The 15,793-nt window shown below is 40.9% G+C and overlaps 1 protein-coding gene across 9 annotated transcripts; it reads right to left on the minus strand.

Annotated features, from left to right (window-relative positions):
• Positions 1-676: 676 nt before the first annotated feature.
• LOC109639897 (monocarboxylate transporter 13) lies at positions 677-15,003 on the minus strand. 9 transcript variants are annotated; one of them, XM_020103605.2, is made up of 8 exons: positions 14,861-15,003; positions 8,800-8,937; positions 7,989-8,079; positions 7,088-7,345; positions 6,377-6,520; positions 5,648-6,282; positions 4,916-5,156; positions 677-1,306 (listed from the first exon to the last, which is right to left on the minus strand). In XM_020103605.2, exons 4-8 carry the CDS (start codon positions 7,320-7,322, stop codon positions 1,038-1,040), a joined length of 1,524 nt encoding a protein of 507 aa, XP_019959164.2. In that variant the 5' UTR covers positions 7,323-7,345; positions 7,989-8,079; positions 8,800-8,937; positions 14,861-15,003; the 3' UTR covers positions 677-1,037. The 9 variants fall into 9 exon arrangements, with proteins under 9 accessions (XP_019959164.2, XP_019959162.2, XP_069384258.1 ...); XM_020103603.2 differs by having other exon boundaries at positions 7,088-7,362; XM_069528157.1 differs by lacking the exon at positions 14,861-15,003 and adding an exon at positions 9,048-13,291.
• Between the last annotated feature and the right edge of the window lie 790 nt (positions 15,004-15,793).

A 15,793-nucleotide genomic window follows, 5' to 3' on the forward strand; every position in this document is an offset into this window, starting at 1 on the left:
TCTGGCAGATGAAACCATTGTGTTTTTTTTATCAGTTCTATTGTTGTGGTAAGTTTTCTAGTCTGCAGTCTCTTTCCTTTGGCATGTGTGTGTGTGTGTGTATGTGTGTGAGTGTGGGCCACTGTTTGTAAACCTCGGTTTGGAGTTTGTTATTTCAGATTTATGGAGGATCACATGTTTATTTATTCTTGTTATATTTGCGTTGCAGCAGGTTTAAGATCGGGCCTCTCGTTCGTCCTGCGGTATGAAAGCTTGTTTGCTCAATGGTTGCACATACCAAACATTCTGCAGCAGATTCTCACTCGGTTTCAGGCTACACTACTGGGACATAAGCTGGAGAGAAGTTCAATGAACCACAACCTAGTTTGTTGTTTAATTTAACACTTCAGTTCACTTTTGAGGCTGATTCAAATTAGCCTGTAAACTTAAAGGAGAAGGCTTCATACATTTGCTTAGTAATTGACCAAAACAACTGATTCAGCAACTTAATTCAGTTTCTATCTGTGAATTCTCTGATCTTTCCTGTGTTGTAATATGTGCGTTTATCTACATTTTGCAGCTCAGCCCTGAAGCTGTGCGAGCTGCCAACGCAACATCGTTATCTTGTCACTGGGGGGAGCCATAGTCACATTTTCACTGAGTAAGGAAGCATTCACTCATTCATAAAACATGTAATAAATGACAATAAAAAACGCTTTTATGTCACTTCTGAATTTGTGATGTTATACACACACATACTGTATAATGCACCCACCCAACAAATCATAGAAGTAAAGCTCAAAACAATAAAAAAGCTCCTCTTATCTCCCCACCCTAATATTTCCTCTTCAGTGTTTGAACACTGATAACAAACAGGACAGATCTACCGCAAAGTGTTTTATCAGTTTCATCATTCCCTGCATGCTCACACTGTCTGTGGTCTGTGTTATAGACAGAGATGCTCACCTCAATCCATCGAGTCATCACCTACAGACACTTGATGACTCCAAAGACCCGTTTGATCCAGCAGATGATTGTTTTTCACACCTCTCGCTGCCTCAGTCTTTACAATTTTTAAATGTTTGATGGTGATCTTGAGATTTACCTCCACATCCATCAGCATCAGAGACTATTTCTCCATCTATGCTCAGATCTTTGACTTCATCTCCGAGGCTTTGTCCCATTTTGTCCGTTTGCATCTTCGTCGACCTTTGACCCCTGCGGGTCATCTGATGGAGGAGAAGCAGGAACAGGGCAGAGACGATGAGAGCCACTCCCGCCATAATGAAGCCCGTCCCGTAATTCCCCATCTTATCAATGAAGTATCCTGAAATGAAAAGTACACATTGCAACTTTGACATAGTCTCTGACCCATAGTGGCCAAAACACAGAAATATCCCAATTAGGTTTTTATTGTGGCTTCATTAAATATCAGAGTTACGCACACACGGTAAAAGACCGACGCAGAGATAAGAAGAAGAGGATTGTGTGAAAATTAATTTCTTCCTAAGACGGTAATACCAGGACTTTCCTCCCGTGAAGGAAACATAATTAGAACTCTTTGATGCATCTTCAACATCCATCAACTCTCTTCAAAGTGCTCAAAGTACTGAACGGTACAGTAAATAAGATAGAAATAGCCTCTGTGTCAGTGGGACCATCTTAAGTTATAAATAGGACACCACAGGCTACTTTTGTATCTACTTTACCTCAATTAGCACTTAACTTGATTTGAGGGCAGCGTCAGCCTTCAGCATTTTCTCTAATTTAACATTTACATGTGGTGAGATCACTTTAATCTAAATGGGATGGTTTTCAAGAACTTGTTACGCTAATGGAGACGTTAAATGGCAAATGAGATATTACGGTTTGAAGGACTGGCTAGGGAATGGAAAGTATTTGTTTGTGTTTTCTAAGCTAAGTCAGTGTCAATGAACCTCTCTTTATTTATAGTAAACTAGAAATACCTCAGTTAGGGTGTATACATCATTTTTTCCAGATCTATATGAGATCTATAGGACTTTTGACCTTTGACAAGTGAAATGTGATCAATGAATCTCTCAGTCCAAGAGCAAAGTGGTTAAAACATTTTTAAATTCCATAGAGACTTGACATATCGTCGTTTTGTGAGGCCATCGTGACTTTTACTTTTGACCTTTGACACCCAAATCCAACCAATGAATCCCTGAGTTTACGTGAACATTTGTGCCAAATTTGAAAAGATTCTCTTGAGACCTTCTTATTTTTATTCACAAGGCAAAAAAATTGTTTTGTAAGGTCACAGCTACCTTGACCTTTGACCTCCAAATTGTAAGCAGGTCACTCTTGAGTCCAAGTGAAGGTTTGTGTCAGATATGATGACTCTTCTCGGGTGTAATTGATGTTGCATGTTCTCAAGAATCTTCTTTGAGTCCATGTGAACATTTTTTATAAAATTTTAAGAAATTCCCTTGAGATATTTATGAGCTATTACATTCACTAAACCAAACACATGCTTGGTGAGGTCACACTGACCTTTCACTATCAAGATCTAATCAGTTCATCTGTGAATCCAAGTGAACATTTTACCAAGTTTGAAGAAAGACTGATGGACGACCCAAAAACCCTGGCTGTCGTAGACTCAGAGGCACGAGACAACAGACAAGTCTAAAAGTAAAGTCAAAGCTCTTTGATTTAAATGTCCTGCAGAGGAAAGGAAAAGCTGCCTGTCACACTTCAAAAACTCTAATTGCCCTTATTCCCAGTTTTGTGCTTCTCCAACAGCTTCTTACAAAATCCATAATTCCCCACTCGGCAGGAAAGGTCCTCCCCAGCTGATTGACTCCTGGCTGTGCTCAGAGGCAGAGCGCTCCGTGGACGAGTCTGGGTGCCAAAGTCAAAGAATATTTTTTCAGGCTGTATTTACCTCTAGTGTTGTGTGTCATTACTTCAATGGTTTGGAGGGCAGAGCTGTGGGTGGTGCTGCTGCAGTTTGCGTCGATGGAAGACAGGAAAACTTTTTGTTCCCTTACTTTGTGTGTGTCATTTTACTGAGTGGCTATTTCTGCTTTTCACAAGAGGATGGATAAATGAAGACGACTGCCAACGCACTGCTTAAGTAGATGACACATTTGAGACACTTTCGAGCTGCTGCCAAAACGTCTCCACTTAGTTTGAGACGTCTTCAAATGTTACATTTACAAAGGAGAATAAAATATTACACCTACACTCTCATCATTCATTTATACCTTTAGGAACCACAAAGGTGACAAATTACGTACATTATGAAAAGCAGACAGACATTTTTACCTTGTAATAGTAAGATGTGGGTGATGTGAAGAAGATGCTGATATTATTTTGCATGTTTTCTGTCTTTGTTGTGTATCTTACTGTGACTTAAAGCTGATATAATCAATATTTCGATCAAACAAGTGTGTGTGAGTGAAAGTTGCCTTTGTGTGATGAACTATTGACATTTTGTGGTTTTTATCAACAATTATTGAATGGATTGATTTTATATACCTGCAAAACTATAATTTTCCCATCAGCCCATGCTGTATATTGTATTTATCAGTGACTGTATACAAAGATTCTCAACACGATGACTCCCCAAAAGTGAAACCAAAGAATCTTAGTGGCCCCCTGGTGGCTGGTTGCAGTACCGGTCAAAAACCCTGCCTCCTCCTGAAAGATGATTTCTGTCATTTCAGTTAGTCCTGATCTCACTGATGTTTGCTCAACTGGATTATTTTCCCAAGTGAGTTTTAATCAGGTATAATTAGGTAACAGGGAGGTTTTATTTTTGGATAGTGGGAGGAAGTGGAGACACGTTGTCATCTTTATATACAGTTCATGTAATGAGCCCACAGAGAAATATTACTTCACTTTCCTTCAGATCTACTGAGCAATTTATCGTCTTTCAGCTGATTGCTTTGGTTTAATTTAACTTAAATGTGAAACCCCTAAGGAGCATTGTTTTCAGTATCGGCAGGCAGCTGTTTTCAGTAAAAGTATATTTAAAAACACACTGTGCTCATTTTGCCCAGCACTGTACAGCCAGCAGGCAACTTTAGGGACCGTCTGTTGAACACTGAGGAGTATTTAGGAGCTACAGAGTCTGGCTGCTCTCAGGAGTTGGCGAAAAGCAAATGTAGCTGAGAGGAGAGTGAATAATGGGCTTACATTCATCAGGCTGACACAAACTCCATACCTGCTGAATGTGTTTGTTTTCATATCAGCTTTGTAATGTGATAGTAATTGGCCACAAAAGCAGTCATTGTTGCTTTAAAGAGATAAAAAAAAAATCTATTTGGCATTTACAACATGTTTTTCCCGTTTTTCCACATGTTTGATTTGTCACTGTTACTACAGCTGTTGCATCATAGTGTGTGAGTTAGTGACAAATGTCTCAAGTAGCAGAATGGAAAGTTAATTTGAAGGGAAAAGAGAGGAATCTGCGATCAGCCATGAAATTAACACAACCATACTGCATCATGGTTTTTCTCATTTCTGCATAGCTGCACTTCAGTATTAAACTTCTCTATCCTATGGGATGGACCATCAACAAAATCCATGATTAGTTGAAGGGTGGTGCTGCATGTCAGGCAGGTATGAAAATCTAACATCCAATGAATGGGCTCAGTGGGCTGGAGTTACAATATAGAACGGTGTATAAGCACATCCATTGTGTGTGATTTAATGTTGTGGAAGAATAGAGAATGACAGATCCTGTAACCTTGAGGTAATGATTTTCGGTTTTTAATAAAGCTCCACTGACAGAAATGAACATAATTAAACAATAATCTGATCAACTCTGTCCAGCTTTCTGCAACATTTTTCTCACTATCACAGCCAGTTAACATGAATCACAGGGAACAACAAACGTCAAAGCTGAAATCCATCTCATACATGCACAGCAGGTACACTGTGTACTTGGCAAGGAATCTTTCTTACTCACCAGCGATGGGCGGTCCAAGCAGGCCTCCGCTGCTGCGTATGAGCATGAAAAACCCCAGCGCGCTGCCGAACCTGCGGACACCCACAACCTCAGCCAGGACGGTGATGTGGATGGAGACCGTGGCGCCGTACACGAGCCCGTAAGCCGCGCTGAAAGCAGCCAGCTCAGGAAACGAGGAGGCCAGTGGGCAGAGGAGCAGCACAGAACCCAGCAGAATCACTGTAGCCGTCAGCTGTTGCACCTGGTGGCAACAAAAACACAGCAAACATGCATCAGCTGCTGCAGGGAGGTGACCTTGACATCTTCCTCTGCACCCTTTCAGACAATATGCTGCTTCTTAGAAAGAGCTGTTGGACATTTTGTGAAATTTGTTTTCATCTGTGTTTTTCTGATTTTCTGACTTTAAGATAATAATCTGAATTTAATCTGATTTTAAAGTCAGCCCCTTTAGGCAAAGTTACTGAACAGATTTAAATAAAACTTGGTGGAAGGATGGGGTAAAGGAAGAACCCATTAAATCTTGGGGTGGATCCAAGAATTGTTATCACTTTCTTTAACCTTGTGAGACAGTGTGCCCAGGGAGTAATTCATGGATCTTGATGAATAAGCATATTTAGGGGACTGATATCGATGAGTGTGTAAACCTTTGTTGATTGGTTTGACTTAATTTAAGGGAACTGTTGGGCCTTGGAGGAGATTGATATCACTTTCCACTCCTTCAACCAAACATACCGTCTCCACCAGTCTCAGGTTTGCCACCCAGCCAAAGAACACCCTTCCGAACACATCCAGCACTGCAGAGATGGACATGAGCGCAGCCGCCTGGTATTCTTCGATTCCTTTACTGCGAGCATAAGGGACCAGGAACAAAGCTGGGGCAAAGAAACCCAGAGCAGCAAACACACCAAACATTGAGTAGACCATGAACTGAGCATTAGCGATGAGGGTATAATCTACGTAGCGCAGGATTTTGGTCCTTAAATCAGCCGTCTTTGAGTCTTTTGAATTAGTGATCTCCTCTGGGTCTTCAAGACAAACCTTGACTGTGCTCTGATCAGAACCATCAGATATTCTGAGCTCCTCTGTCTCTACTGCTTTGACCTCATTGACACGAGTCCCATATGCGGTGGCTCTTAGGGGCCTCAGTAGCATCCCACACATGCACAAGTTAAGCTGCAAAGCCCCCAGGATCAGCAAAGCCCCCCTCCAGGAGTAGGTGTCAATCAGCAGCTGGAACAGAGGTGTGAGGATGAAGGTAAGGATGCACTCCCCAGTGCTGGCCAAGGCGTTCGCCATCGGACGCCTCCTCTCAAAGTACAAGCCCAACATGGTCACTGTGGGGGTCCAGGTTAAAGCATACCCAAGACCTACAGCAAAGGACTCTGGTAAATATTACATTTTGTGTGCATATTTTGGGGTCACGGTTATACTTGTGTTGCATGTCTGCATCAAACACCTTACCATTCAAGAACCCCACTGTTAAGTAGAGTTCAATCACATTATTAGCAAAAGCCCCAATCATGACTCCTAAGCTGCAGATCAGTCCACCCGTTATAACTACAGAGCGATGGCTGCAGCGGGCACTCAGAGCAGAAGCTACAGGAGCTGCAGAGGGACACACAGGACATAATCCTATTCAGCATATATATACACAAGGGTAACACGACCACAATGTACTGTACATTAAGAACTTCACACACAATATATATTCTCAAAATGATGATTTTCTCTTGACATATAATCCTGTCTTCTCAATGTTCTCAGTGAAGACTTTACGTTATACCATGTAGGACTTAAAGAGATTTAGCAGTTTTAAAATTAATCCAAGTGTCACTTACTTTCTGATGCAGACAGTAATTTATTTAACTAGCCCCAGGAAAATACTGGAGATTAAAAAAGCTATTTTATATTATTTAACCAACTGTTTTTTGTGTGATTACAAAAGAGAGAATCTGGGGTTTAACGTTTTTTTAATCTAAATGTATGAGAGAGAGCCACCTGGTGGTCAGAACCTGAATAAGCCTGTGTTTGTGCAGAGTCATCTAAAGGATCATGGTCAAAAAGAGAGATGGGATTTTAATTTAACAATGGAATATTTTTCTATACATCTATTGAATAAATTACATTTTAAAGTTGCGAACCTACACAATTAGAAGAGAGGGTTAATAATACCTGCAACGTGAATGGTTGCCACAGCAATAGAGGTGATCCATGATGTTCCTGTTGCTGTGGTTTCAAAGTATTGCTGTATTTCGACATAGAAGACACCAAACGACTTAATGACCCCAAAGGTCAGTCCAAAGACCAGGAAGCAGGAGAGCAAGATGAACCAGGCGTAGCCACCGTCAGGGGCGGCTGTTGGCGCCATATCCTTCCTCCTCCTCTGGACCTTCTTCAGAGAGTCCATCTTAATCTGCACAGCTTTCAACTCTAGGGAGAAATGTGAACTTGCAAGCCAAGAAATGAATTATTGGTGATTTCACCTGCCTACAGGTCGGTCTGCCACGTAGGCTGATATGACAGGTTTGTGAGACGTAATTTCTGATGTAAGTTATTGTCGACCCAACTGTTCGCAAAGTTATATATTCCTAATGAGCAGATAAGAGTCGCTTTGCTAATTTAAACGTACATTTTCTTTATTTAAAAGAAACCTGACGGCTGCACACACTGAGATCGAGGAAGAAACTACCACAGTAAAAGGCTGTAATTACCTCATATGGCTAGACAAGCTGTCCACTTTTTTTTGTCAGTTAGGTATATTTACTGAAGTCATAAGGTAGAATATTTAGGTATACTTGCACTTTACTCCACTACATTCATGAAAAAATATATTTTTATAAGTAAACTGTACATACTTTTATGAAATATTTTCGATGGAAAGAATCTGAATTCTTTCAGCACAACTTATCTCTGCATACTCTTAGAGTGAGGTAGTTCATCAAAGTTAAGTTATTCAGAACACTACAACATACAATGATAATTAAGATCAACTTTGCTTTGAGGAAGGACTTTGCTCTTTTAGCATCTTGATACTGCATGTTCACAAAGTTTATACAGTAAATAAATGTCTTACCTAGTTAGAGTATAAGGATTTCACTGACTCAGCCCCAACAACAGCCTGGATGAACTGAATGAGGGCAAATGTCTGTGTGCTGGTTCTAAACCTTTGGGAATAAAAATTCCTGAGTTCAGAATGAGAAGTTCAACAAGTGGTTGTAATGTTCATGTGTCCAAATACTTTTGTCTAGTTTAAGTGAGTAAGCCTCTGACTTTCTGTTTCAATGTTTCTTTCCTTCTGTGATTAAAGTTCATTTCAGTCTACATTACTGTATCGGTTCACAGTTCAGACACTCTAACAACCACAATAAAACACTATGCTGACTATTTGTTGCACTGCATGAAGTACTACTACAGCTTGTTTATGTTTTTGACCGAGTGTAATTGTATTTGTAGCTGGATTATAAACGTATATTTCAGATGTTAGAATCCTAATGTCAGGTGGGAGATTTTCAGGCATTAAAATGTTAAAACTCTCACCACATCTTTACCAGACAGAATAATCTATTTGTCCAGTCAAATAGAAAAAAAAGCAACACTTTGCAATTGTAAGCGAGTGCATTTGTCATCTCATTAGACCACAGTCACTGCAAGCAGATTAGATTTACCATGCATGACAGGATTTAGCTCAATTCCTTTTTACGCTGATGAAAAATACACAATACACATAATACACATGGATTTTTTTTTTTGAAAGAGGTCTGGTGCAAAATCTGGATCATGACCTGAAAAAGGGTTGACGTTCAAGTCAGGGAAAGAATAACAATGAAAATCACACCACAATAAACACACATTATGTTCCATGTAAAATCATTTGGCAACAGTACCTGTTGAGGTCACATGCTCCTCCTGGCCAGGCAGGCTCGTCAGGCTTGGAGTGAAAGCATAACCTCTTTCCCTGTCACATGCTGTGGTGGTGGTGTCACTCACATGGCAAATACATTTTGCGGAGGGCTCAAATGATCCTGGTGACAATGTGCAACAGTCAAATACAAGAGGAACAGCAAAAAGTCAGAAAATACAAAAAGGGATGATGCAGAACATCGAGTAAACTGTTTGATGGCGTGACCAGTACCTTGTTAATCTGAGAGTGAAGTTATGTGAAACACACGTGCACACGAGAAGCTGGACGGAACTTTTCAACCCCCTTTTCCCTGGATTCCACAGTGCGTTGACAGTGAGGATATGAAGAAATGTGCAGGGCAAAGTCTATCTGTTTTGTAAGGATAAGTGTGCACGTGTGCATGTGTGGACAATGGATTCAGAGTCGAGATCAGCTGACAAACAGCTGATTTGACCAGCAAGTAAACCTTCGCTGGAATCTGACACCATCAGTTCCTTGGCTGAGTATATTTAGAAACTGAGGACGTGTAAATCAAGGTTAGAAGATATCACTAACTAGTAGCATTAGATATTTATTTTTAGTACGTGAATATATAGATTCAGATGAAGTATATTCTTCCACAACATTAGATATTCATCATATTTGTATTTGTCAATCTTATTTTTCAAAAGGTTAAATAGGACGGAACAAACTCAGCTAATCTGCTTAATGTTGGTGAAGCATTTGGACCATGTGGGAACTACAACTGTCCTGTACGCAATTCTATACAGTCTGACATTTTTGTGAGGGTAAAAAAAGACGATGAATTCACACGATAAACACCCACATGAGAGAGGATCAAGCTACAAGAGTCAGACAAGCGAGAAGACGGTCTGAGTGGGGCAAGTCGACAGAATGAGAAGCCCAGCAAGTCCTTTCATAAGTGATGAGCTTTAATACTCTACGTCTCTCCTGCTGCCTTACAGATGGAAAACACGATTCCCCTGATGATCAGTGTGTCGGAATTAATGTCACAAAAGCAAAGTGAAACCAGCAAGGTGCTCAGAGGACTTCCACTGAGGAAAGGGTTGTTCAACAGAGACATGATGCAGTTAGATTTGTCAAATCAATATGAATAATTATATATGAATATTAATATTTATGTTTAGTTCTTGAGTTTAAGAATCTACAGTCTGTTCTAGAGGTTGTTTTCTTCTTCAGCTATCGATATCGATAGGATTTGAATAAACAGGCAACGTCAACTGATTCACCAATTCTGAGTTCTGCGTACTGAGTCGAGCTTCACTGAACTTAGAATTAACAGGTTCTTTGTGCAGCTTCTGACTGAGTCCTGAAGTTGATTGAATTGATAACTCATTTACTGCAGGTCACTTTGACAGTAAGAAAGCTGCAACCCTGCATCAACACAGGCCAAACAAACATCCTGGTACAAAAAAGCAGGCTAAGAAAAGTCAATAACAAACAGGAAAGGTCAAACATTATCTGAAACGAGAGTGACGACTTCATTATCTCAAAAACAGCCCTGACAAACAAACAACCTTTAACAGCCTCAATAAACAACAACAAATAAATAACCTTTAACAGCCTCTATGTCCTACAGCCTGCCGATGAACTTTTTGCAAACCATTTTTCAGAGTATGAACGACCTGTTATATGAGCTCTACAGTCCACTAGAGAGGCACCAGAGGTTTGTGGTCAAGTGCTGTATCATCACTTAGGGACAAGCATCTTGAGAAGTGTTGGGGCCGAATCTTTTCCTCGGACTCCTGAGTCAGCAGCAAAGACAGTAACCTTGTATTGATAGAGCAACACATCATTATTTATGGTATGTTGATCTTCTGGATGTGTCAGCACAACATTAAACCATTTTAACACAGGGGCTGAATCATTAGCCTGAATTTGCATACTTTAAATATGGGTTGAATTTATAGGTTCATATTTTATAGCCCTGAATGTTGTCACCTTTTTAAATTTGAAGGATTTAAGTTGGGTTCAGTGTTCTGGTGTAGGTCACTGTGTCACCGCTCTGCCTTTAAAATAGAGCTCACACAGACAGACAGACAGACAGACAGACAGACAGACAGACAGACAGCAGGAATAAAAAGAATAAATCTTCTTTCTCTGCCTCGGCCCAACACCAAGACAATAGTTCAGACAGCTCTTCATCTCCACGATAGCTTTTTTCTTTGGTTACATAACACCATGAAGAGAATTATCCCTGCCCCCATCTTTTTTTCAAAAGGTAAAAATGGTAAAATGGTAAAAATGGTAAAAAAAAAAAAAATTCACAGGAAAAGCTTGCTTCTTGTGCACAGAACATTGAATTATACATCACCATTGGCTGTTCTCAAAACAATTAAAGATTCATAGGCATGGGTGATAAATTATAAATCTATGGTGGGGATGACTGGTGAGGGCAGGTCAGTGGTATGATGGAGAGGAGCAGCTGAATAATGAATGTGAGATGGTGAGGTCAGACACAGTGGGCGCAGAGGGGAGCGTTATTAGTCGTGTGTCTTTGGCCTCGTGTTTCTCTCTACCTGGCTTCATGTCTGAGTCGGTGCTGCAGGAGACTTGTTTTTCATAAAGAATCACCAAGAGACGTCCTGAAGACAGAGCCACACATTCAGTTATAGACAGACAGAGATGTTTGACCATAAAGGCTGTTCATAACCCTGCTGCATGCAAAAAATTAAACACGACATAGACCTGGTCTTATCTAGGATGGTTAGATTTTTATTTGCACTAATGTTGCTCAACCAATACTTGCATGCCTGTGTTTTATTGATGATTTAGGTTTAAGATTTATATGATCAAACAAAAAGCTCCAAAAAAGCAATTACTGAAATATTAGAATTTGGTTTTGGATAAAACTCTGCTCACTTAACATGTTGTTTAAACCTTGTTTTTTATTTTCTATTCAGTTAGTGATGCAATAACTGTGAAACACATCTAACTGGTAACTGGTTATATTGCATTCCTCCTCATTAAACAGCTTGTATTTTAGCAACACTAGTGACGCTGGTCTATTCAATTAAGATTAAGGTTAAGATTACCTTATTGTCCCACAATCATGCACACACAAGCACTACATGCAATGGGGAAACTGACCACCTGCTTTTAGCCCATCCGTGTGAACACAGCACACGGAACACAGCACACACAGTGACCACAGGGAGCAGTGGGCAGCTATGGAAAGCGGAAGCAGATGTTGGGGGAGTAAGGTGCCTTGCAAAGGGGCACTTAGACAGTGGGATAGGGAGAGTCCATCTGTCCTCTTGGACTCTAACAGATCCAGGTCTGCTCCATCCTCTGGGCCAATCCGTGGACTCGCACCAGCGGCCTTCCAGGCTGATGTCCCTTTTTTCTAGTCCACCGCTTGGCGGCCCTTCAATGACCCTCATTTGGCCCGTTCATCATTTATAGATATAATAAAAAGCATAAATAAATTATTTCTTCCAATAAGAGGGTTTCTGTCTTTATATCATTATGCATTCCTCCTCATCCATGTGACTTATTCTTGATGCAGCCACAGAGACAACATTAGTTCATGCTGGAGGTTGACTGTGGCTGCGGTTGTGGTAATGGAAGCTTTCATTTTAGCACGATAGCATTAAACTGTAACATCAGAGTGATATCATTGGCTGTATCTTCGCAGTCATTAAGCGTTGATTGGGTTAAAGGGGTCGAGCCCTGGATGCCCTCGTGCCCATTGAAAGAAGATTAAAATAAATGACTTTCATTCACAACAAATAATCACCCAATTACAGAAATGCTGTCCTCTGGGCGTGAGAACATGAGCCAGTGCTGCTTCAGACTTATTATTACAAGACAGATATCTGCACTAGACTTCTCTGTCCAACAGCAATACACACATGCACATAAAAGCTATGTGTGTGATGAGCCAAGGCCATTGCAGAAGAACATTTAAGTAGTAACAGTACAGGGAGGGAATCTGCAGACATTGAGACACACACACACGCACACACAAAGTCGTGTCTCTGACTTCAGAGGAACATCACCTTGATTTGCTGGAAACTTATCATCTAAACCTAACCTAAACTTGACTAAAACCTAAACTTAAGCTAAACATGAACTTACCTAACCTTAAAACATGTCATTACCTAAAAGACTGACCTAAAATGTAATGGTTCACAAAACGCAGACACACAAACACACCTCATAACTGAATTTGAATGTCAGTGTGCTTTTGTTCCTCCAGCAGGTTGCAGTGGGATATACAATGACTTCACTCTGTTGATCCAGAAACAACTTGAAGTGCAGCTCTGGAGCCATAATACATATTTATTTGTGCAGCCCAACAAAGCTTGATTGGTCTCTGGTGATTTAATTAAAAGAAGTGTGAGGTTGTAAACTCTGCACAGCTGCTTCCTGGAGGAAACTTTATAAATGTTTTTCTGAACTCATTCTCAGGCAAGTCAGGTTCACCTAAACTGGCCCTCGGCACCATCCCCACTCCCATTTCCCCCCCCCAAAAATGGCTTAGTCAATGATCATTTAGGATTCAAGCCTGCTTAAAAACCAAATCATGTACTCGCCCTCATTCACCAACCCACACACACTGCAGCACACGCTTCACATCCGCACACGCCCCTTTAGCTTGCAGATTTCCCTTTATCCATTATCTTTTCTTAGCCCTCCCAAAGAATGTTTAGTCGGCCTTGTTTTAAGCTGAGTGTGAATAACTCTGGTGAATGGACAGGGAAGAGAAGAGAAGGGAGGAGAGGAGCAGGCTGATGGCCTTGTCAGAAATTCTGCTAACACTCGGTGCAAACCCGGGGGGAAATAGATCTGAACTTTTTGACGTGGATAACCATTAATCCAGGGTCATCCTGGTCATCCTCCGCCACTTGTGGATGCGAGAACAGCTGCATGACTAATGGCCTATCCACTTTTTCCCCCAAGTTACTTTTGTAGAAGTGATAGGAAGTAAAAACACGTCATGAATACATTTTCTCCAACTTATATCTAATTGCTCACAAGAATAAAATGTTCAGCATTTGGAGATAACAGGGGTCAGGTTGAGAGGCGTCGTGTTGGAAAAAGGTTGTACACTGTCATACTTCCCATAATCCTCCATTTATTTCTATTTCCTCTCACCTCACGTCAGCTGGGATTGGCTCCAGCCTGCCGTGATCCTTAAAGGATAACCGAAAGAGATGATGAATGGATGGATTTAAATTTCTTGATCCATATTTTTGCTCTTTTTAAATATATGACTCACCTTCTAAATGGTTTCTGAAATGCCAGTTGAAGGATTTATGTCTTTTTAAACACTGTTGTGATGATTTAAATTATGCAAGGATAAAATCCACTCTCTTCTTGCGTGACCTCGTCCTTTCCAACCCTGCAAACCGTTTCCCACCCTCCACCTCTGCCTCAGTGCCTCACTGCCTTTCTCTGTGGCACCCTCCCAGAAAGCACAGGTGTGTGTGGGCTTACCCAGATGGCAGCGGTGTTGTTGGCGGTGAGCGGAAGCCGCCGACAAGTGGATTGCACACGGGTCATCCACTGGCCACGCAAAATCTTTTCTAACACTAAACCAGAACTTTAATCAGAAGTGTGGTGAGAAATGAAAAAGCAAGGCTATTTAAAATCTCAAAGAGATCAGAATAAATCAGGAGCAGAATAATCACCACAGATTTTGGTTTCATGTGTGATTTAAAAGCTTTCACAAGCCGAACATGCAGAGATGTCCTTTGCTCAATCATGTGCAACAGCAGTGATTAAACTGGTCGACAGCTGCTGGATGACTAACGCCCTTCTTATCCGTGAGACACAATATTTGTTTCCAGATCAATAGCTGCCAAATTGAGACACATCCCTGTTTCCAGTCACCATAACACCAGCGCAAACAAGTCTAGCACTGCTCAAACCACCCCAGGCTCTCCATTCCCAAATGCATTCATTTGAAACAACAGAGGATTTAACATGTAGCTATGGAGACATGTGCAGAGGAAAATAGTGTAAAACATAAGGTCAGCACAGCTCAGACTGAATATCAATATGTAGGATGATCTTACCTGTGAATGTGACGCTCTGGTCTCCAGCTGAGAGGCAATGTGAGTCAGGGAGCTGTTTCCTGCATGCAGCAAGGAATTCACCTTAGAAACAGGTTCTAGGCAGGTGTATGCTCAAGCCCTCGGGCACCTGCTCTACAGGTGTACGTATATGCATCTGTATGCAGGGAGTGTACTATTGCCCTATAATGTAACATTGGTTTATATCTGTGTCCTACACGATCGTATCCATGCTGCACCTGAAACAGAATTCCTCCACCTTGATGTGTGGTCATTAATAAATGACTCTGATTGAGGACCAGACATGTTTGTAGAGAACTCTGTACCAGTCCGTCCAATACACGCTGGGATGTTTCTTTGTAAAAGTTTTGACAAGCTGGTGGTGCTAAAAAAATATAATGATGATACATTTTATTTCAGACATAAAGTTCATGGCAATTTATCAAGTTTAACAATCGGCTGCTTTTATTCTGGTGCGACACAAACAGCTTCACTGACACTGTGTCAGGATTAGAGACAAACAAGCAGAAGATAACAAAACATTGATCAAAATGTAAATATCTCAGATAAATGAGCCTCATAGGAGTTTTCATACCATTACATCATTTACTCAATACAATTAGCATCTCCCCTGCTTCTAACTTTGATTTCTGCACCGCTGGGTGTTTTCTCACAGAGATGCACTTTTAGTTCAAACTTTGTGTACAGCTCTGGAATAGTGATCGAGTGTGAGGGGTTTTCTCTGAGGACTTTTGTTTTCATCATGGCCTTCGTAGCTGCTTCTCTATGTGTGTGTGTGTGTGTGTGTGTGTGTGTGTGTGTGTGTGTCCAGCCCGTTTTCTTTCCAGGGAGGTGAATCATGAGAGTGAAGTTGAAAGCACCTAAAGATCTAATCTAAAGTCCAAGCACATAGTTCAACTCATTATAAAGCTGCAT

The sequence above is a fragment of the Paralichthys olivaceus genome, chromosome 7, assembly GCF_024713975.1.
Source record: "Paralichthys olivaceus isolate ysfri-2021 chromosome 7, ASM2471397v2, whole genome shotgun sequence".
NCBI lineage: Eukaryota > Metazoa > Chordata > Actinopteri > Pleuronectiformes > Paralichthyidae > Paralichthys > Paralichthys olivaceus.